The 23,620-nt window shown below is 37.9% G+C and overlaps 1 protein-coding gene, 1 long non-coding RNA gene and 1 other non-coding gene across 14 annotated transcripts in view; 2 read left to right on the top strand and 1 right to left on the bottom strand.

The window, feature by feature from the left end:
* The window catches only part of LOC110262123 (uncharacterized), a 50,766-nt gene that overhangs the window by 6,852 nt on the left and 20,294 nt on the right, over nucleotides 1–23,620 (top strand). For 2 of the 3 annotated variants that reach the window (XR_014812667.1, XR_014812666.1), the window contains exon 2: nucleotides 17,934–18,061. This is a non-coding gene — a long non-coding RNA (uncharacterized LOC110262123). Of the gene's footprint in view, nucleotides 1–17,933; nucleotides 18,062–19,781; nucleotides 19,851–23,620 lie in introns of all 3 variants that reach the window. The other variant, XR_002346699.2, reaches the window with a different exon arrangement.
* On the top strand, nucleotides 11,814–11,915 carry LOC146400861 (U6 spliceosomal RNA). The gene has a single exon (XR_014813927.1). It is a non-coding gene; the product is annotated as a U6 spliceosomal RNA (small nuclear RNA).
* The window catches only part of NPFFR2 (neuropeptide FF receptor 2), a 72,878-nt gene continuing 64,937 nt past the window's right edge, over nucleotides 15,680–23,620 (bottom strand). For 6 of the 10 annotated variants that reach the window (XM_021101422.2, XM_021101420.2, XM_084972447.1 and 3 more), the window contains 2 exons: nucleotides 20,664–20,763; nucleotides 15,680–18,871 (listed from right to left, as the gene is read on the bottom strand). In XM_021101422.2, the coding sequence (XP_020957081.1) occupies nucleotides 18,043–18,871; nucleotides 20,664–20,763 (929 nt within the window). In that variant the 3' untranslated portion in view covers nucleotides 15,680–18,042. Of the gene's footprint in view, nucleotides 18,872–19,967; nucleotides 20,077–20,663; nucleotides 20,764–23,620 lie in introns of those variants that run through there. The other 4 variants (XM_084972453.1, XM_084972454.1, XM_084972451.1 and 1 more) reach the window with 2 other exon arrangements.

Below are 23,620 nucleotides of genomic sequence, written 5' to 3'. Positions count from 1 at the left end.
GATCTGCTCAGTTGATGGTCTCAGTGAGACTGAAGTGAGTTATTTAAGGAAGAAATTTTTTTTTAGGGCCACACCCTATGGAAATTCCTAGGGCTAGGGGTTGAATTGGAGCTGTAGCTGCCAGCCTACCCCACAGCCATGGCAATACCATATATGAGCTGTGTCTGTGACCTACACTGTGCACTGGAGCAGCAACGCTGGATCCTTAATCCACTGAGTAAGGCCAGGGATCGAACCTACGTCCTCATGGGTACTAGTCAATTGGGTTCATTGCTGCTGAGCCACAATGGGAACTCTCTTAAGGAAGAAAATTTTTTAAATGTGATAAATAAGGCCTTAGAGAATGAGATACTTTCATTCATTGCTTTATTGTGTCATGGATTTCTCTAGAAGTATTTGGGTACCTGCTACCTGCTAAGCATTGTGCTCCTTGCTGAGAATACAGAAATGCAGAGCTCTTGTCCACATAGAAATAGCAGACTAGATAGAGTTTCATCGACTATTTCTGTCATGATATAATATTGTTTTTTAAATCCTATCATCCTTAATTTTATAGGTAACCATTTGCAAGCTTTCAGATTTTTTTGTTTGTGTTATTTATTTATTTTTAGGGCCACACCCACAGCATATGGAAGTTCCCAGGCTAGGGGTCCAATCAGAGCTACAACTGCCAGCCTTCACTACAGCTCACAGCAACGCCAGGTCCTTAACCCACTGAGTGAGGCCAGGGATTGAACCAAAGTCCTCATGGAGGCTAGTCGGGTTCATTACCACTGAGCCGTGACGGGAACTCCTCCAAGCTTTAAGTTTTGAGAGTATTCTAAGTCTCTGACATTGCCAAGACCAGCTCAGCAGAATGGGGCTGAAGAATGGGTGCTGTGAAACTAAAGGAAAAAGTTAACATAAAACAAGATACAAAGACATTTATCTTAAGTAAAGGTGGGAACCGGGGGACTCAAAGTCTCAGAGACCAAGAGCACCGCCTCAAGAAACCACACTGCTTTTATTGTGCTCTTTAGGATTAAATCAAGTGAGGAGGGGGTTGTAGGTGCAGGATATAGGTGTTTTTTTTAATTATTTTATAAGTTCTTTTATTATTTTAAAAGTCACTTAGCTGGTAGATGGTTAAACTTTTATTCTGAACTTTAGGCATTTAAGAATCATTAGCATTTGATGAGCATAGCATTTCAGAGAATCCTCACTGTGCTTCTGCAAAAGGCATGCCTCTTTGCAAAAGGCATGCCTATTTGGGGCAACCCTGCATGCCTAGGTTTGCACCTTGGTTCTCTTTGCTAATGCATATTCTTCTAAGGACCACTCATAAACCACTTGGCCATGAGGTTCCTCTTTCTCTTATTCTTTAGAGGACATATCAAATGGCATGCCAATCTGCACAGGTCCGGCGTGCCTAGAAAAATGCATTATGTCCTCATTCAGCTGACCCTGTGAATAACTTATGCCTTTAGGACTTTGTTCTTAAGCTTAAGCCATTTACCATCACAGTGACTGTTTTTCAAACAGGAAGATGAGGTAAAGTAAAGCTGGACAAGATGGAGTGTTCAGCAAAGAGGCTAAGAAAATATTGTAGAAACATGTCTCACGACATGACGTGACCTCAACATTTGGCATCGTCAAAGCTTTAACTGTCAGTTTCCAGACTCTCTAGTGTCTGGGGGTGGAAAGAAGAAGTGAGACAGCAGATTCAACCTGGGCTCCAGTACAGCCTGCCTACCTTACTCTACTCTGATTATCCAGTTCCTCAGATAGGCTAGAAGGTTCTTACCTGGAAAAGCATGAATGGTAGGCACTTGATTTGTTCATAGATGTAATCTGTAAGAAATTCAGGATGCATTTGATGCCCATTCATAGCACCTGTACCAGCCTCTGGGATGAGCACACTTTCTCCTTTCTTTGGTTGAGTTTTATTTTCTATTTCTGTAGCTGTTTTGATATCCTTATTGTATGTATTCTTTTATTTAAATCACATCAAAATGTTTCTGGTAATAGGTGCAAAAATGACATTGCATCTAACATGGAACTAAAGTAGAAAAGTTAAGAATAAAATTATTGCATCACACAAACTGCAAGGACTAAATAAGAAAGCATCTTGAATAGTTAATACCAAAGTTTTCTTTCATTCATTTTTCTTGTAGGCTGAAGCAACATAATGTGTGGTATTGTATGGTATAATTTTGCCAACTTAAGAAAAACATAAGGAAAATATATGTTTCTGCAGATTTGCTGAATCCTGCAAAAATCATCCTTCATTTTTCTTCAATGATACTGCTTTGGATTGATTTTGGAGCAGCTTGAGAGTTCAAAATTTGATTTAACTAAATCCCGCCTTGACTACTTATATGATCCAAACAAGTTCAAAAAATTTTGCATCAGATACTTAAAGAAGGAAACTAGCCTCCTTTATTGGGTCTTGCAGAACAAATAAAATAAAGATAGAAGTTGTACCCATGATTCATATTTCTAGTTTCCTGCTCTGACCAGGACACTCAGTGACGTAGGTATTTTTCATCAAAATTGATGTGGCCGATAACACATGTACTGCTAGTGACCCCTTTTGAGCAGTGCTATAGCTTGTGCAGGGTTTTTTTTTTAAAGCAGGCTTCTGCTCATAGGAGGAATCAGGGGTTCTCAAAGCATCAGTTGAAGAACCAAGCCATGCCCCACAGCGGTCCTGCCCATGCTTTTGACTCATATTATATGCTCCCGTGGCTCATTCCTATTTCTTTCAGAAGAAATGCACTTCTCATTGTTTTCTTTTCTATCTTCTAAGGCTATTACATCTTAAGGTGGCCTTATTTTCCTTTTTCTTTCTTATGAGCGTAAGCAAGCATGTGGGCTTAATACCTGCTATGCAGTGGAGAGACCAAATACCGAGGCAAGGATTTTTGCAAAAAGAAAAGCATTTGTTGATGGGCAGCCAAGCATGAGATAGGAGGTATATCTCAAATGTCTCCCCACTGACTTTTTTTTTCCTTTTTTTTTTTTAATTATAGTTGATTTACATGTTGACCCATTTCTGCTGTACAGCACTGTGACCCAGACAAACTAATATATATATACATTCTTTTTCATGTCCTATCCCAGGAGATTGGACACAGTTCCCTGTGCTGTACAGTAGGACCTCACTGACCATCCATTCTTTTTAATTTTTTGTCTTTTTTTTCTTTAGGGCCACATCCACAGCAAATGGAAATTCCCAGGCTAGGGGTCAAATCATAGCTGTATGTACAGCCTGCACCAAAGCCACAACAATGTGGGATCTGAGCTGCACCTGCGACCTACACCACAGTTCACAGCAATGCTAGATCCTTAAGCGAGGCCAGGGATTGAACCTGTATCCTCAGGAATACTAGTCAGGCTTATTACCACTAAGCCACAGTGAGGAACTCCACCCATCCATTCTTAATGTCCTACTTTGCAGGTACCAACCCCAAACTCCCAGTTCATCCAACTCCCACTCCCCTCCCCCTTGGGTAAGCCATGTAAATTCTCTGCTTTAGGGGGTCACTAATAAGCTGGAGATAATTGTCATATACAGTACAAAGGGTTCTTATGAGAAGAAAGGAGTGATATATGTAAGACACTTAGGACAGTGCCTGGTTGACAGTAAAAAATAAATGTTAGTCATCGTAGTGTAGCTACAGTGTCCAAAAGAACAGGCCCTGGAATCAGCCAGCCAGTCGTCATACATGCTGAACTGTTGGTTAAGTCTTGACTAAGTTTTTGATGGCTCTCTGCTCTAGCCTTCTCAGTTATAAATGACAAGAATCATAGTACCTAATTCATAGGATTGTGGGGAACGTTAAACAAGATGCCACCTGTGAAATGTTTAACATAGTTTGTGGCATGTTGATCAAATATTAGTTGTATTAATTGGTATTTTATTACATCCATAGATAAAATTAGGGAGAATAGACATCTTAACACTATTGTCTTTTAACCCTTGAATATAGTATATTCACCATTTATATAACTCTTTTAGAAATTTTTCCATCCAATTATTTAGAAAATGTTTTTATTGTGCTTTTCAGCATATGTACCCTCTTTATTTGGGGGGGATGTCTGTCTGTCAAAAGAGAATAAATCTTACATGAATTCATAAACATCATTAGGCTAAATGAGTGCACACTGATTTGGATGGATTTTTTTCTTACTACATTGACTTGAAACAGTGTCTCCCTCTGACTGCCTTGGAAGTGCTGCTATAAACTAAGCAATGCTTCTGGTCTTCTACAGAAGCCTAATGGATACAAAATAACTGTCTCTCCATGGTTCACCTCTTAGAAAGCCTATCTAAAGCTCAATCAAAGCAAGGCCATATATATTGTGTCTTTTCCTCAGGCACCCACCTGCTCTCAGTTTGTAGTTCTTCATCCCTGGTATGGAGTACTTCCATATTTTGTTTTCTGGTCCTTGACTGTAAACCCCATGTTCTTCCTGTGCCTTTTTCTTTTCCTGCACCTGTAGCATGTGGAAGTTCCCTGGGGCCAGGAATCAAACCTGATCCACAGCAGTGACCCAAGCTGCTGCATGACAACACTGGATCCTTAACCCACTGTACCACAAGGGAAAGCCCTTCCTGTGCAAAAGAAGGAATGTTAATCTCCCTTTTGAGAAAGAGCTTTTGTTTCTGTTTTTTTCTCTTTTTTTTGAAAGTATAAGCAAAGAACAGTAAGAAAAAGAGAAAATAATTATCTAAACTAACAGGTAGATACACGAATATCTGGCTGTCAGAGGGACAAGAATCACATATACTTCCTACACATTATAAAATCTTAAGAAGTTGGAAAAGAAATCAAGATGACTCTACTCCAATGTTGACCGTTTTTATTGGGAACCAGTTAATTTGAGCTAACCTTAATTTTCAACTTTCTTAAATATCCATTCATTGTATGAGGGAGTGTATATGTGTCTGTGTTCCTGTGGGGGCGGGAGGCAAATGTTCAAGGGAGGTTGCTGACACATTCAGGTATGCTTAATTTACATGATATACTTCACCGCCTTAGGCGAGTAAACTGAGAAGTGCTTGCCCACTCAGAAGCTTCTGGAGAATAACAGGTTGTCACCAACTCCCCAGAAAGTTATTTGAGCCCTTTCTATTACAGAATTACCTGTCATAAGAACACTCATTTTGTGTGTAACCACATCACAGGAGACTGGCATTTAAGATTTTTTGAAAGAAAACAAGAAATTCTCAGTACTAGCATTGATTGAAATGACTTCTGGATTACAGTCATTTTCAATTTCTACTTCATTTCTCCTGCAGAGATTTAGCTTTATGATATTAGCCCCCTGAGATATCAGTTTCATTTATGGCTCAGCTTCACTTCGCAAATCAGGTCTAAGGACTTCTACTTATTTATAGCACTCGAATATGCCCTGTTGGTATATGAAAATGAGATTGGGCATGAGGATGGGCTTGCTGGGTAACAGGAGTGGCATTGAAAAATTCACTTTACAAATGGATGCGCTGATGATCAGAGTCTGTATATATCAACTGATACATGAAGTTCAGAGTGAGTGCATGTCTGTATAGGAGCTCTGTGAATTCTTGTCTACCAATAATTAGTTATAATGATATTTAAAGAACTATTATGGAAAGAATTATAATCATATTTCCCCTTATCTCCCTAACTGGTGTGTGTAGATAATCTCATTTTTTTTTTTTTAAATTTCAACTACTTTATTTTATTATTATTTTTCTTAGGGCCTCACCTGTGGCATATGGGAGTTCCTAGGCTAGGGGCTGAATCAGAGCTACAGCTATAAGCCTAAACCACAGCTCATAGCAATGCTGGAGCCTTAACCCACTGAGCAAGGCCGGAGATGGAATCCACACCCTCATGGATACGAGTCAGATTTGTTTCTGCTGCACCACAATAGGAACTGCTCAACTTGATTTTATTTTACATTTGATTTTTTTTTAAGTTTTGTTGACGTTTAGTTGACTTACAGTGTCATGATCATTTCTGCTCTACAACAAAGTGTTTCAGACTGGCCAATGGGGATCTGTCGTATAGCACAGGGAACTCTATCCAATATTCTGTGATAAGTTACATGGGGAAAAAATCTGAAAATGAATGGATGTAGCTCTTCTCTCAAGCTCTCTTTTCATTTAACCACAAAGCAGTATTCTTTTCTCACCTACATTTGGATTTCTGGAGTAACACTCTATATTCAGTCTTTTTTTAAAGATTTGCTATTGATATCCACAGGAGGAGTGACGATTTAGATGAGTAATGGAATCTTGTTGCTCTGTGATATTTGCTATTTCCTCTGATATTTTTCTTCCTATAGTAGGGGCCACAAACTGACAGCCCTTGGGACATACCTACATTTATTTTTACTTGGTTTATTTTTAAGTGACTACTAATATCTTTAGACTGAGAATAAGCTGGCTTGTGTGTCTGGTTTGACATATTCCCACTTTATCATGTTTTTTTAAATTAGACTATTGCACTCTTCTATATTTTCTCTCCTGTTCATGTAGCCAATTGAGTTTGAAAAGCCTTTGTAGAGCTTTGAAAGTCTTTTACCTGCCTTATATTACTCATATGACCAGGCTTTTAATCATAATATGTAAGATATAAAAATAATTTTAGAATTTTAAAAATCTTGTCTTCCTCTATGACTCTTTTTAACATCCAAGAAAAAAAACATGAGGAAGTACATCATGTAGTCTAAAGGATTCTTGTACTCTTCAAAAATAGTTTGATTCCTTTATTATAACTAGGAGAATGAATAGCCTTTCTCTTTAATCTTTCTAAAATTATAAAGGAAAAGGCAAGATAAATATTCTATTTAGAAATTTTTTTCCTCAATTTTTTTGTAATTAGGTTTTTCTTTTTTAATTTATTGAGTTGTATCATATTTATAGTTGTACAACCATCATCATGAACTCATTTTAGAACATTTCCATCCCAAACCCTTGTCGATCCCTCCCCCCACCTGAATAATATGGAATTCATTCATCAAACAAAAGTGTATTGAATACCTATTACTAAGCATAGTGGAGATAAGTCCCAACTTTCAAGACCTCCCATTCTAGTGGGGAGAAACTAGCAATAAACAATTAGGTGGTAATCTTGAAGACAGAATAATAAAGTAGGGCACTGAGACTAGGAAGTGATGAAAGGATGCACTGTTTGACCTGGGAAAGTCAAGAAAAGCCCATCTGATGAAGTCATTTGAACAGATGTCTAATTGAATTACAAGTGGTCCCAAATTTATGATCATTTGTGTTAAAAATTTTTTGACTTTACAATGGTGTGAAACTTTTTTCAATTTTAATAATTTTAACTAAGTATTATAAATGAGTAGAAGGAATTGAAATCATTCCTTTGAAGCTACTATTTTTAAAATATTACTGCAAATCATCGTTTGTCAACTATATTTGCATTAGAAGAAAAGCTGATCTTAGATGAATTGTCAGTATATTAGCAAGCCTTTCAATTTACTGTGACATTTAAAAAAATTCATTATCACACTGATACTCTAACAATTAACTATTCCAGATTTTTGGAAGAGTATACTTTTTTAGACCAGTACATTTGCAACAAAGATACTCTTTTTTTTTTTTTTTTTTGTCTTTTTGTCTTTTGTCTGTTGTTGTTGTTGCTATTTCTTGGGCCGCTCCCGCGGCATATGGAGATTCCCAGGCTAGGGGTTGAATCGGAGCTGTAGCCACCAGCCTACGCCAGAGCCACAGCAACGCGGGATCCGAGCCACGTCTGCAACCTACACCACAGCTCGCGGCAACGCCGGATCGTTAACCCACTGAGCAAGGGCAGGGACCGAACCCGCAACCTCATGGTTCCTAGTCGGATTCGTTAACCACTGCGCCACGACGGGAACTCCAAGATAGTCTTTAGAGTGTTTAAATACACTTCTTAAAAATACATTATCCACAATTTCCCAAATTCAATGGTTAAATCATGTAAAGATCAATACTGAGGTGTAAGAATAAGGTGAAAATTATACCAGAGTAAATATGAGCTTTCTGTCTACACTTATTTTAAGTTGCAAGACCTAGTGTATTACTCTGCATAATTAATTAATTGGTTGATTAGTTCACCCAGTACTTATTGAATACTTGTTTAAGAACTGTGCTGGGCTCTGCAGAACATAACTGAACAGAAGAGATGAATCTTTGCTTTTATCAACATGTGAATGTAAGTTGCTCCCTTATAGCTGGTTTTTAAGCAACAACAAAACCACGCACACACACGCAAACACACACACACACACACACCAACAATACTCTGCTTTTCCCCAGTAAATATTCCATCAGTGCCTTGAAGTGTCACAGCTGGAAAGGTATGAAGAGAAAGATAAATGGCTTTTCACACTGACTCCCAAGGATGACAGCAGTACCTGGAGATGTCACTGGGATCAAGGGTTTACTCCTCAGTTCTATAGGAGTAGAACCCCAATCAACCTGGAATCCTAATCTAACAGTTCATTCAGCATGAGTATGGCTTGGGAGATGTGGTTAGGTTTTACGTATTTTGCATCTCAGTTGTAACTTACATGCTGGATTTCAGTGATTGGAGAACTTCCAATTTGGCACATTTCAGCAGTTATGAAAATACCTAATTTTGTGGTATGTGGTAGCATGAATTGACAGCACTAATTCATACTTGGTATAACAGGTGGCCTGAGGTCCCTCTAAAGCATCATATATCTGACTATAGCTATAAGCATACAGGACCATTGCTTATTAGAAATAAAGAACAAATAGTTCCCACTGTGGCACAACAGAAACAAATCCAACTAGGAACCATGAGGTTGTGGGTTCGATCCCTGGCCTCACTTAGTGGGTTAAGGATCTGGCGTTGCCATGAGCTGTGGTATAGTTCACAGACCCAGCTCTGATCCCGCATTGCTGTGGCTCTGGCGTAGGCTGGCAGCTACAGCTCCAATTAGACCCCTAGCCTGGGAACCTCCATATGTCGCAGTGCGGCCCCAGCAAGACAAAAAAAATAAATAAATAAAAAATAAAAGAAATAAAGAACAAATAGATTCATCCCTTTTTCCACAACTCTGAATATTCCACATTCAAGGTCATGAGATTTGTTCATAGGTCATTAGGGTGCTGTAGAAATATATTTGTTTCCCCTTCTACACGGGTGTGTGTGGGGGTACATTCCAGTACCTCCAGTGGATGCCAAAAATGGTGGATAATACTGAACACTAACACTGTATTTTTTTTTTATACATACGTACCTATGATAAAGTTTAATTTATTAATTAGGCACAGTAAGAGAAGGCCATCAATAACTAATGATAAAAATAGAACAACTGTAACAATAGGCTCTAAGGAAAATTATGTGAACATGGCCTCTTTCTTTCTCAGAATATCATTTTATACAAATGTAATGCCTTTGCCATATTAACTAAACACTGACCATGCACTGTGGCTGAAATTTTTGCAGTTTAAGGTGGGCAGCAAAACTAACACAAAATTCCTTTTGCTTCTTCACAATTTCATAGATAGAAGATTTCTTCTTACCAGAGATCTTAGCAACCCCAGCATGCAGGTTTTTTCCTTTGTTTAGTAAGCCAAAAACCTTCACCTTTTCACTTAAAGGAAGCTCTTTATGGCTTCTCTTTGGCAGAGCTGAACTGCCAGCATCACTACTCTTATGCTTTGGGGCCATTATTCAGTAAAATAAGGGTGACTGGAACATAAGCACTGTGATGCCCTGACAATCGACCTGATAACTGAAAGGGTATTTAAGTGACTCAGAAGGGCAGCTTCTGGCATGGTGATGAAGGGCATGGTCTTTGCAGTAGACTGCTAAATTCTGTCTCAATCACAAGCTATGTGATCTTCAAGTTACTTTATTGCTCTGTGATTAGCATTCTTTATTCTTGGCATACTTTATTCTCTGTGCATTTGTAAAATGGGGGTGATGATAGTGAAAATATTCATGTCTCAGGGTTGGTCTGAGTTGAGGCAGTTTATAGGAAGCATTAATATTGTGCCCGACACATAGAGAACACCTACTGCCTGTGTGGCGAATGCTGTGAATATACTGGGATCATTCATCCATGTGATGAATATTTATCGACCATTTACTGTGCCTTGGTTACTGATAGGTAGGCCCTTTTACTACATAAAAAAAAAAAAGCAACAGATTCTAGAGTGTAAGCAGAATGTAGATTAAAACAGAAAGCCCGAAGACTTTTATATAGCTCTGGTTTTCTTCCGAAGAGAATAGGATGGAGGGTGAGTTTCTAAGCCTCGTGTATGAGAACTCTAGAGACAGAAGATCTTCCAGAATCATAAGAAAAAAGACTTTATTCCAAATAAGTGTGAGTGCATAAAAATAGAGCATGGTATAGCAAATGAATGGAAAAGTTACAAACTACACTATTTTCATGATTACATTCTTTAGTGATTATAGTAGATTAGAGGAAAGGGCATTTCTGTTTACCTCAAAGTGCGTTCTCTCCATTTTATTTACTGCCTGGGAGTACCTTTACTAAAATTTACGTTATATTTAAAATATTAGTCCCATGCCGTGGAATTAATTTATACACTGCATGTTAGTATATGGTGTAATCTGTAAAGCACCGCACAATGGATAATTAGTTTTATACTTAATATAATATTTATTTGTAAAGACATCTGTCCTCCAAAACAATAAGCTTCTTGAATATATGGGTTATATCACTCACTTCCCCTTTTATTTTCTCTCACAAGGCTAGATGAATACTTGAAAAGTCAATAAGCATGCTTCAGGAAGGACTGGTGAAGTCTCAGAGCCTTTACTCTGCAACCTGTGTCTCACACAGACAAAATCATGTAAAATGCGTCATTAATGATTACCTTGCATGTGAAAAGAAGGAAATAATTGACATAAGTACATGAGTGTTGATAGGAAGAATTAATAGTAATTCTGCCAAGGTGATGGGGAACAGTGAGAGATGAGATTTCCGGAAATACTTTCACATTAACTCCGTATAATTCACACCCTCTGCTGCCTACCTGGATCTCAGCTAACATCCTTGGATACTCATTGGGAAATTGGAGGTCATGTGAAAGAGGAGATGCAGTCACACAGTATCACTTTTGGAATGCTCGTTACATTTGCTATCTAGGAAATAGTTTCCACCACACTTTTTGAAATATAAAATTGAAAGCAGTAAATAATTCCTTTATGTAATGGTGGATTTGAAAAGATGAAAGCTATTCAGTTTGTGTGATTATTTGATTTGTGAACACTTTTCACATAATAATTGATGCTAATTTCATTTCTAAAGCCTAAAATGCTTTTTGCTAATACATCCGTAATTGAATGAAAGTAATTCTGGAATTACCCAAATTCATCACGAAGGTTTTTTGACTTAAAAAAAAAAGTGTTCTGGAGTTCCCATCGCGGCTCAGCAGAAACGAATCCTACTAGGAACCATGAGGTTGCGGGTTTGATCCCTGGCCTTGCTCAGTGGGTTAAGGATCCAGTGTTGCTATGAACTGTGGTGTAGGTCGCAGATGCAGCTTGGATTTGGCGTTGTTGTGGCTCTGGTATGGGCTGGCAGCAACAGCGCCAATTAGACTTCTAGCCTGGGAACCTCCATATGCTGTGAGTGCAGCCCTAAAAAAAGACAAAAGACCAAAACAAAAGTGTTCTATTCTTTGAGGAAGAAAAAAAACCTGACTCGAAACTTACAGAGACTTCTAGACTAACATGATAACCTGCTTGCAAGGACTCATATGTTCTCTTCAGAGTGCTACTTAGAAGTTCCAAAATGGTAAAGAAGTGCAATACCATTTAAAAGCAAAGATGAGGGTTCCCCTCAGCAGCACGTATACTAAAATTGGGACAATGCCGAGATTAGCCTGGCCTCTGCACAAGGACGACACATAATTTAGTGAAGTGTTCCATGTTTTTGCAGCAACATGGATGGACCTAGAGATTATCATACTCACTGAAGTCAGTCAGACAAAGATGAATAGCATATGAAATTATTTATATATGGAATCTGATAAATATAATACAAAAGAATGTGGGAGTTTTTGTTTGTTTTGTTTTTTGTCTTTTTGCTTTTTCTAGGGCCGCTTCCCGTGGCATATGGAGGTTCCCAGGCTAGGGGTCTAATCGAGGCTGTAGCCGCCAGCCTACACCAGAGCCACAGCACCACAGGATCTGAGCTGAGTCTATGATCTACACCACAGCTCACGGCAACGCTGGATCCTTAACCCACTGAGCAAGGCCAGGGATCGAAAAGAACATATTTAAAAACAGAAACTGACTCACAGATTTCAAAACCAATCTTGTGGTTACCATAGTTGAAACCATTGAAGGGAGGGAAGAACTGGGAGGGTGGGAATAACACATACACTACGGTAAAATAGGTGACTAACGAGAAACTACTCTATAGCACAGGAAAATTGACTCAATAGTTTGTAATAACCTGGAGTTCCCACTGTGGCTTGGTGGGTTAAGAACCTTACTAGTATCCATGAGGATGCAGGTTTGATCCCTGGCCTTGCTCAGTGGGTTAAGGATCTGGCATTGCCACGAGTTGTGGCATAGGTTGCAGATGCAGCTCTGATGCAAACCCTAGCCTGGGAACTTCTGTGTGCTGCAGGTGTGGCCCTAAAAAGATAAATAAATAAATAAATAAATAAACAAATAGTTTGTAATAACCTATATGGGAATAAAGAATGGCTATATTGATATGTGTGACTGACTTATGTTGCTGTAGAGCTGAAGCTAATACAACATTGTAAATCAACTGTACTCTAATAAAATTACCTTTAAATAAATAAATAGGAGTTGGGTGCAAAAACAGTAAAAATAAAAACAAAAACAAAGATGATTCACCATTAAAAATGGGAACAGGAGGAGTTACAGTCACAGGCTGTTAGTTTTGGATTAACTGAGAAACAAACTAAAACTACGTATTAAAAATGCCATCTAGGGAAATAGTTACAGGCTTTGGAGATTTCCCTTTTTGGCTAAGGACTAACCTGCCCCAAATAATCAAGAAGCTGAAGTACAAAAAGTAGCAAAAAAAAAAAATCAAATATTTCATCTGTTTGAAAGCTTTGGACTGCAGCTATGGCAGCCAAGAGTTAAGGAGCCAAGATTCCAGAGAAAAAACGAACGCACTGAGATGAGCTTGGCACTCTGCCACTTTTCCTTTGAAGCTCTTTGTTGCTGCACAAGCTGCATGTTTGGAAGTCAAACAGAAATGGCTGTTAAAAGGTGAGGAAACTGAACAATCTTAGAGGCCTTTGAACAAAAATAAATTCCGACTAGGCAAGGCAACAGCAAAAAAGTGCAAATAGCCAAGAAAGAGAGAGAAAAGTCAGCCCAGCTGCCTGAGCTGCTTCCTCCTCGAGGTGTTTAGTGGTTGATTGCAAACTGGTTGAAGCCACTAAGCCACGAGGCAGAAATGGTGAGCAAGAATGTCCCTGTGGTGGGACAGAAAGGAACTGATAAAAAATTTGATGAAATGATATTTTTTAGTAGATTCTGTAAAGGTAAATCCAGAAAGAACTGTGTACAGTTGGTAAATATTCTTTCTCACAAGGATATGAGCTAGCAATTTTGAAACTACTTTCCATATGTCCTATTGCTGAACAATATTTATATAGTACATACTATGTATTGTAGATAAGGAGAGCCAAGTTTCCCATTGCCAGAGAGAGATGTTGTAAATGAGCAAAGAAGGAATGCTAGAGCTCTAGGATTAACCCTCTGGTTTTGGATTGGAGTGAGTATGAATAGATACGGCTATACAGATGTTGTCAAAAGATAAACTGAGACACGTTAAAATTTTCAAGACTTAATTTGAGCGAACATTGGTTTGAATTGAGCAGTGCCAAACTGAAGTCGTTAAGAGCATTCCATGGACGGAAACAGGAGAGAGGTTTTTATAGACCAGACATGGAAGAAAAGCAAGGAACTTATTTCACTGGCTAGAGCTTATGTGGCTGTCTTGGCACAGCCTAGCTGGCCATTTGTGATTGGTTGATCTTAAGTTTTTCTTTCTCAGATTTGAGTGCATTGATTCTGTCTTAAGTTTTAGTTTGCTTACATTATAGCCTCTTTGATTAGTTACTTTAACATTGTGTGTGTGTGTATAATTTATATAGTATATATGTATATATTAAAACCTGTGTAAGAAATATTCGACAATGTGTATTAAAACATTTAGAAATGTACATTTTGGCCAAACAACTGCACTTTTTGTATATCCCAAGATAATAACAAATATGTCCAGTATTATACAAGGTATATATAACTGCATCGTTTTATAGATTTAATAAGTACCTTATATTTCCAGCTACAGAGAACTTTAATAAGTTAAAGCAGGAAAATATTTGAAGAATAGTAAACAACATGGAAACATGTTGATATACTAAATGAATAAAAATTTGTAAAGTATATGCCCCCAAATCATAGCTTTGTTAAAGAAAGTATGTGTACATGCCCCCAAATGACAGCAAGTATAGTTATCAGTAGGTGCTGATAAAATCATAAAAAATCATTTTACTTTATTTTCTTTTCTATATTAGCCAATGCTTCTATTGTACTTTGAATTATTTTAAATATCTAAAAATGAAATATAAACTCAATCATATATATATTAGAATGTAAATTAAAACTGGAAAATACACAGCCACTTTATTCAAAAAATATTAATTGTGTGTCTATAATGTGTCATTCTTAAGCAACAGAGATACAGTGATAGTCAAGACAAAATCCTTACCCTTATAAGGTTTACCTTCTGGTAGGGCATATGGAGAGTAAACAAATAAGTGAGAGTAAACAAATTTAGTATAGCCTGATGGCTACACTAAAGATGGCTATTCTAAAGATAATTACAGGTATTAATTGCTACAAAGGAATAAATAAGACTCAGGTGGGTTTTAGTTGGAGTCCTAAAGGATGAGAGAGCCAGCTTGTGAAGGCTAATGGGAACATTTCTGGCAGGAAGAAAACAAGTACAAATCCAGAAGCAGCAAAGGACTTGGCTAATACAGAGGAACAGGTGGACAGGCGGGTGTGAATGATGAGCACTGGGTTCAAGATGAGGCTCAGAGGTGAGCAGGGGCGGAAAAAGGAAAGGCGTGTAAGTAACAGTAGGGAGTTTGTTCATTTTTTCCTATTTTCAAAGAGAATGATTAATGATTTTTAAGCAGATAACTGACCTCATTTTTTTAAATGTTTTTAAAAAAGATCATTCTGCCTGTTATTGAGAGCTGATACAAAAAGTGTACATTGCAGTTCCTGCTGTGGCTCAGTCGTTTACAAACCTGACTAGCATCCATGAGGACACGGATTCGACCCCCGGCCTCACTCAGTGGGTTACAGATCCGGTGTTGCCGTGAGCTGACACAGCTCAGATCTGGCGTAGCTGTGTCTGTAGTATAGCCTGATGGCTACAGTTCCTATTAGACCCCTAGACTGGGAACTTCCATGTGCCACAGGTATGGGCCCACAAAGCAGAAGAAATAAAAGCACATACTAATAAATACAAGGCAAAAACAACAACAAATACATAAGAAAAGAGCCAAAGAATGGGAAGAAAAATGAATATAAATTAGCAAGAAACACAGAACAATTTTCAGTTACACCAGTAAACAACACAGCCAAAGAATGGGAAGAAAAATGAATATAAATTAGCAAGAAACACAGAACAATTTTCAGTTACACCAGTAAACAACACAACAGATTTAATTGCTTTTTCACAACTAACGTAGCAAAGCTGAAGGAAAAAATTTAATAAGATACTGTGAGGTAGGCAATGACAAAAATAATCATTCTTAAATAATCACTCCTGGCAAAGACATACATACAGGATGTTGATCCAAGTATTGTTTAGAATAAGTGTTTTCAGGTTTTATTAATTCCTTGAAGAGGAATTACATTAATTTTTGGTACCATTCTGAATTTCATGAAAATTCTACAACTAACAGGTGCTATTTTTATATCTATTTTTATGCTTTTTAATATAATCTTTATACTTTTTATAATCAGAAAAATGGTTATTGAAGAAGTCCCAAGTAAGTTTACCATAACATATAGACTCCATGATATAGAAGAAATAATGAAGTTTGAAAAAGGTTTTGGAGATATGTAACACATATTCAAATATCGCATAACTTAATATGGATGATGGACCCAGAAATTATCATGTTAAGTGAAGTTAGTGAGACACAAACATCATATGCTATAACTTATATGTGGAATCTAAAAAATGGATACAAATGAACTTATTTGCAGAACAGAAACAGACTTTGAAAAACTTATGGTCACAAAAGGTTGAAGGGGGAGGGATGGACCCGGGGTTTGGCATGGAGATAGTCTAGTTAGTTGTGATGATGGTTGTACAACTATAAACATAACAAAATTCATTGAATTAAAAATAAATAAAAAACTAAAGTTCATACATTGTGCAAAAAGCAAAAACAAGTATAACCTATCTTCATTCAAAAAGTGAACAATTATTTTCTGAAAGGCCTATAATGTTGAAAACCTTTTAGCCGAACCACAGAAATGACTGGAAAAACACAATAGTCCAAGCCCAGAGATTTACTTTTATTTGCCAAACTATTATTGTATAATTCCCCAATTTTCTAGGGATTATCTCACCCTAGAGTAAAAGCTAACATTTAAAATTATTGTCACTATATAACTGCACCTAGCAGAATGCAGGGGTTCACCATTCTCTTTTTCATAATAGTGCTAATTTACTAATCCAGTAGGACTGCAAGATTTAAATGTTGTGTCCAACAGGAAACCAGGACATAATTGGTCTTGCTCTTATACAAACTTTATAGGAGTCTTATGATGATTATTGAAATCTCTGATTAAGCCTTTAAAAGAGAGCTGCCATTCTTCTGCCACTTGCTGCTTTATTAAAAGATTCTTTATGTTAGAGATTCTGTTAGAAAGAAGGTCAATTTGGGATCCTGAACCACCTGTATAGGAAATATGGGTTCAACTAGCGCTTACATTCATATATGAAAATCTTAAAAAGGAGTTCCCATTGTGTCTCAGCAGAAATGAGTCTGACTCGTATCCATGAGGACGCAGTTTTGATCCCTGGCCCTGCTACGTGGGTTAAGGATCCGGGGTTGCCATGAGCTGTGGTGTATGTAGGTCACAGAGGTGGTTCAGATCTGGCTTGGCTGTGGCTGTGGCTTGGGCTGGCAGCTCCAGTTCCAATTCAACCCCTGGCCTGGGAACCTCAATGTGGCCATGGGTGTGGCCCTAAAAAGACAAAAAAAGGAAAAGAAAATATTAAAGAGCCAGCAGTAACTCTTATGTAACAATGTTATGACTTAACCAACTTTTATCTGTACTTTTTATGTTTTTAGGTTTCTGGGTTTTTTTGGTTTTTTTTTTTTTTTTTGGCTGCACCCATGACATGTAATGTGAAAGTTCCCAGGCCAGGGATTGAACCTGTGCCACAGCAGCAAACCCCGCTGCTGCAGTGACAAGGCTTGATCTTTAGCCCACTGTGCCACAAGGGAAATCCCTGACTGTAATCTTTAAAGAAAAAAAATATAGCAACCTCTAAATACAAAGAAATACAGTGTCCCCTTATTTGCTATTGTAGTTCTTATTTATAAGAAAGCTAAGTACATTTAAAAAGTAGAAACAGACAAATAATTCTGCAGTCTAAGGGAGAATTGACAAAATGTGTTCTCGTGCAAAGAACTGCCTCTTTATCACCACTTGAGGAAAATGTCTGTGTGTTGCATACATGCACATACGCATAAAACATGCTTGATTCATACACAAATAGCTAAATTGCACAAGATCAGGCTTTGAAAATTGGTCCTAGAAAATAGATTTATCTAGGAAAATTTGCATTTGGATCTCTGCATATATTTTACGTACAATAAGGTTGATTATGAACAGAAGGTCATTTTGTTTACTTTTTTCCAGAGAGGACTTCTAGCATTCTTAAGAAGAACTGAAGTAGAGAGCCAGAGAAACCAACAGTATCTCAATATATAACATGCAGTAGAGTTGAAAATCATTCTACTGGCTCTTTTCACATATCATTGCTATTGGTAAGTTCTCCTAATTCCTCCATCACGCATTCCTGTATAGGCTTCTGAGCACTTTTCCTGCAAAGCATGATTTTCTCATGCGGGTTTTTAATTGCAGTTTCCTGAGCTGACAGATAAGATGTGTTGAAGACCACATTGTTTTCAGCTCTTAGGGAGTAGGCTTCCTTGGGCTTTGATCTTTTTTGGCAGAACTGGAGGTGAAAAGCATCTTGAAAACCACGGCGAAAATTCTCATTGAAGAAACCATAAATGATGGGGTTGACGCTGCTGTTGCAAAAGGCCAGCCAGTGTGCAAAAGGGTAAATGTAGATGTTGATGACCTGCAGTTCATTTGGAGACAGGTCAGCATAGTCTGAGAGCATCATCAGAGTCCACAGAGGCAGCCAGGAGAGAATGAAAAGCAGGGCAACCACCAGGAGCATCTTAATGACCTTCTGCTTCTTCTTGGACACCACGTGCTCCTGGTTCTGTTTGCCTCTGTGGGACACTGTTGTCTTGAAGAGTGAAATTCCAATCCTTCCATACATGATGACAATGAGGGACAGGGGTGCCAAGTAGATGTTGGCAAACAGCACAGTGGTGTAGATCTTCCTCATTTCCTGATTTGGCCAGTCTTCCCGGCACCAGTAGACAGGGCTGCTTTTATTCTGGGAGTTGAGTCTCACTCGGTAATATTTTTCTTCTTGTACGTGTAACATTATTGCAGATGGGGACATAATGGCAATGGCCAGTACCCAGATAATCATAATAATGACAAATGCTGTCTTGATAGTGAGCTTTGGTTTAAAAGGGTAGACGACACACCGGAACCTGTAATTAAAGGCAAATGTCAGTGAAGGACCACCTCATACCTACTGACAGAGTCATGAATTGAGTTTATTTAAGTAATTATAGTCCTCCATCCACACTGCCCTCAAAAACATAGAAAATTACAATTAGTAGTAGAGAGGCATGCATTATCATTTTCTGTAATTGATAGGAGATAAATTTCAGCTCAAAAATGAGTAAGTGTAGCATATCAGACACTGTTAATAATAAAGGCCAGAGTTCCTGTTGTGGCTCAGTGGAAGCAAAACCAACTGGTATCCAAGAGGATGCGGCTTTGATCCCTGGCCTCGCTCTGATGTTGCTGTGAGCTACAGAGTAGGTGACAGATGCAGCTCTGATCCCATGCTGCCATAGCTGGGGCATAGGCTGGAAGCTACAGCTCCAATTCAACCCCTAGCCTGGGAACTTCCATATGCCACAGGTGTGGCCATTAAAAAATTTTAAAAATTAAAAAAATAATAGAGGTACTAGTGGTAACTAGTCTTCACTGAACATGAAAATTTAATATTCAGTTCTGGGCTCTTTTCCATTGGTTTGCATAGATCATGCCTTTGAGATTTCTTATTTAAAAGATGGGAAAACAGGCTCAAGAAAAGGTAAAAAAAATCTGGCCCATCATCACACATGCTTTTTACACAGGTAGTTTGGCTCCAGGGCTCATATTCTTAAACTCTCCTCCTTGCCCACACTCATGATCTATATTCTTAGCCCGGTAACGTGCTTTGGCCAGTTGAACCTTAGCCGGCATGGCCTTAGCAGAAGCCTGAGAGATTTCAGCTGTAAGACACAGAGCAGGAGAATTGCACAGAGGCACCTGGCCAGTCCAGAGCTGTGAGAAATCTAAAGCATTATCGTTGTGAGCCACTAAATGTCCTGGTGGTTTGTTTTACAGCTCTAGGAGTCTGAGAGTTTCCATTCTGAGTGCTGTTTATACACCTTCCTAAGTGTTCTATGTCCTCAGGTGAGCATGAAAATTCAACATCAGTATGTAGGGGGAAGCCTCATTTTCCTGCTGTTTTGTTATTTCGATTTTTGATACTCATTATGTTAACTCTAAGATAATAATACTATTACACACCTGTATAACATTTTCTCTTCTTCAAAGTAATATCACCTATTGAATCTTCTTTGATTTATGTGATGACTCTATAAAACTGATGTGTTATGAAAATTATTACTTTCCAGATCTGCAGGCAAGGAAGGAAACTTAGAGCTTTTAAGTGGCACAGCAGTGCTTCCAAATTAATTTATCTAATATCTTTATATAATGACTAGTTAGCTTGAGCTTTGACTGCTCTGTTATCCTTTACAACTTCTTCAGTGCATGTGTAAGGACTTCTGTCTTAATCTCCAAGTTTTCATTTAGTCTTCTAATTAGTGAATTTTCCCATTTATTCATCCTTAAATTATGGGTAACTTCGTAGGCACCTAATTCTAGGTATTTTGCTCTTTTTGTAAACCAGCTACTGAAACTTTAAATATTATTTTTTCATTCATTCAACAAATATTTGATACTCATCTTGTTATTGCAATGCATACTAAGACATGCCTCATCCCTAATTATTTAATCTTAAAATATGGAAACTTCAGCAGTTTTATTTTCTAATTACTGAACCTTTAGTACTATATGCCTTACTCTTAGAGGGGTATATATTATGAATACAATTTTGAGCAGATATATCCAAATTTAGTAGATCAGGCATTTTTTCACTGCTTAGGTAGATTAGCTGCAGACATGCCCAATTCTCTGGATCAGAGTTCAGTGTTGACCTACCTATCCACTGCTATTGCAACTAAAGTAAATACTGAAGCTGCAACAGATATCCCTTGGACCAAGCCACTGATCTTGCACATTGAGCTTCCAAATGGCCATCCTGGAAGGGAAATGAAACTGTCAGTATTTGAAAAGATTATATATATATTTTAATTTCACTGCAATTATGAAGAGAAAGACATGAAATTAGACTGATGCAACTGTTTCTAAATAATACCCAGGAAACAATTAATGTATCCCATCATTTTCATTAATATAGTCAAGAGCTCTGTTTTTCAGTACACTGATAATAATGTCAAAACATACATTAGTTTCAACATTCTATACACTATAATAAATGCTTTTTATTTTCTTTTTGTCTTTTTGCCTTTTTTCTGGAGCCGCTCCTGTGGCATATGGAGGTTCCCAGGTTAGGGGTTGAATCGGAGCTGTAGCTGCTGGCCTACGCCAGAGCCACAGCAACTCGGGATCCGAGCCGTGTCTGCGACCCACACCACAGCTCACGGCAACGCCGGATCCTTAACCCACTGAGCAAGGCCAGGGGTCGAACCCGCAACCTCATGGTTCCTAGTCGGATTCGTTAACCACTGAGCCACGACGGGAACTCCCTGTAATAAATGCTTTGCATCCATTAACATATCTGGTCCCCATGGCAGGCTTTTGGAGGCTTTATTATTTTCCTCATTATATGGAATAGATAACAAATACACAAATATCACATCCCTTGCCACACAGCTAGTTAGAAGCACATTAAGAATTTGAACCCTAGTAGTATGTTTCCAGAGTCCAAACCATTTACCTTATTTAACAATGCCCTTTAAATGAATAAAATAGGAAGAATAATAGTTCTCTTATTTATAGTTCTCTTATTAATGTATGGGAATGTATTCCATAAATTATGGAGAATCGGGAGTTACATGTAGAATAAATAAAGTTAATATTTAGTTATGTATCATGTAATGAAACAGTTTACCTCAGAGGTACTTTGTTATGGAGTGCATGTTTGTGTTTCCTCTCAAATTCATAAATTGAAGCCTATCCCCCAATGTGATGGTATTTGGACGTGGCACCTTTAGGGGGTAACTAGGTTTAGAGGAGGCCAGGAGGGTGGTGCCCACATAATGGGATTAGTGCCATTGTAAGAAGAGGAAGAGAATGAGACATGCATGCACTGAGGAAAGGCCACGTGAGCCTGGAGCAGTCTACAAATCAGAAAAAGGACCCTCACCAAGAACCTTGCCAGGCTGGTATGCTCACCTCAGACTCCCAGCCTCCAGAACTGTGAAAATAAATGTCTGTTATTCAGACCACCCAGTCTGTGGTACTTTGTTATAGCAATCTGAGCTGACTGAGATACAACTTCAAGAATAAAGAGCACTTTGCATGAGCAAAAGTAGTCTGCCTGAATGACTTCCTAACTGAACTTCAGTTACTAAAATGTTTATAAAAGAAATCGGTCTGATACTTGATATCAAGCCAATCAAATTTAAAAATTGATATTCTACACACCCTTCTGCTATTATAGAAAAGTAACATTATTCTTCCACTAGGAAATATGCGTGTTTCCCAAAAGATATAAACACTACGCATTTTTCAGATTTTAAAATTTATGTTTTTAAAAAATCTCCAACAATTTATTTTCAAAATAGTTTTATCTAATTAAAAATATTTCCAATAGCCCAAGCATAATTTTTTAAAAAATATTGTCATCTATCCAGACCATCTTAAAATAGGTGCTACTGAAATGGATCTACTGAATAGAAACCAAAAGAGAACATGCCTTCCTAGTTCTAAAATTTGTTTGGTTGATACATTATTATTTTCTGTTCAACAAAAATGAAAAAAAAAAGTTACATAGTCACCTTCACCAAACTCACCTGAAATGACAGCACTAGGACAAATAAATAAATAAATAAAATCTATAGAAACAAGGTGCCTGATACTAGTGAATATAAATTTGGAAAAATAACACAATTGGCTGAATTATATATAAATGCAATTGGATGCCACTGGCTTTTCCTCAGGCCAGCAAGAGAATGAAGGCTACTCTAAGGAAGTAGAAGCACAGGGACTCCAGACTTTAAGTTACTGGATGCAGGTGCAGTGGGTACCACAATGATGCAGGACAATAAAGTGAATGTACCTATACACACTGTGCATGATACCACTGGACCAGAGACCCTCTCAGCTCCAGAATGCAGCAGCCAGCTTTATATCCCCAGGGTAGTAGGTTAGAGAATTCCCTTCTGGGGAAAGCCATCCTTCCAAGAACCAAGAACACTGATGTTATTTTGCCTGGCAGAGTTTAACAGTTGTGGATTCCCAATGAATGACCTAGACTAGTGAGGCCAAAAGTGGGTCTAACCTCAAACCCCAGGCATGCAGAAGTTCAAGGCAACCACGTACCACTTCACTCTTAAACACAAGCAGCTAAGTAGTATTGACCTTAGGGAAAGCTCAAATATAAAAGAATGTGACTAAAACAAATAGAATAGGAAAACAACAATATGAACCAGGTAGATAAAAAATAAATATTATTGATAACCTCAGAGACAGTACATATTTTATCTATGAAAAATATGTGCATATAGTACAATGAACACTATAAAAATACAACTGGCTGAGAGAATTAAAATATGATCACAGAATTGGCTGTTGGCTTTATGTCAACATAAAGCTTGGAAGAGAAAGCTGAGATGATCTTTGAAAGTAGAATAATGAGGAGTGGAAAATGGAAGAAAAATATTTCAAAGAAGGGCAACCGAGCACCTCTTGATTAACAGGAGTTGAAGAAAGGAAAACGTAAGAGAACTCTATGAGAAAATTCCCTTGGATGGAAGGCATTCACTTTTTGATAGAAAGGACCTAGTTTGTGTCCTGCACAAGAGGTGGAAAATAAAAGATTCACATCAAGGTCTAACCACCTGAATTTGGAATACTGTGGGTAAAGAGAAGTT

This window comes from Sus scrofa, chromosome 8 (genome assembly GCF_054392235.1).
Source record: "Sus scrofa isolate SSC_HxYL_T2T_F1_AM1 chromosome 8, Sscrofa_HxYL_maternal_Yorkshire_Landrace_v2.0, whole genome shotgun sequence".
Lineage (NCBI taxonomy): Eukaryota > Metazoa > Chordata > Mammalia > Artiodactyla > Suidae > Sus > Sus scrofa.
The sequence above is the reverse complement of the archived record's forward strand: the minus strand, read 5'-3'. Positions and strand labels throughout refer to the sequence as shown.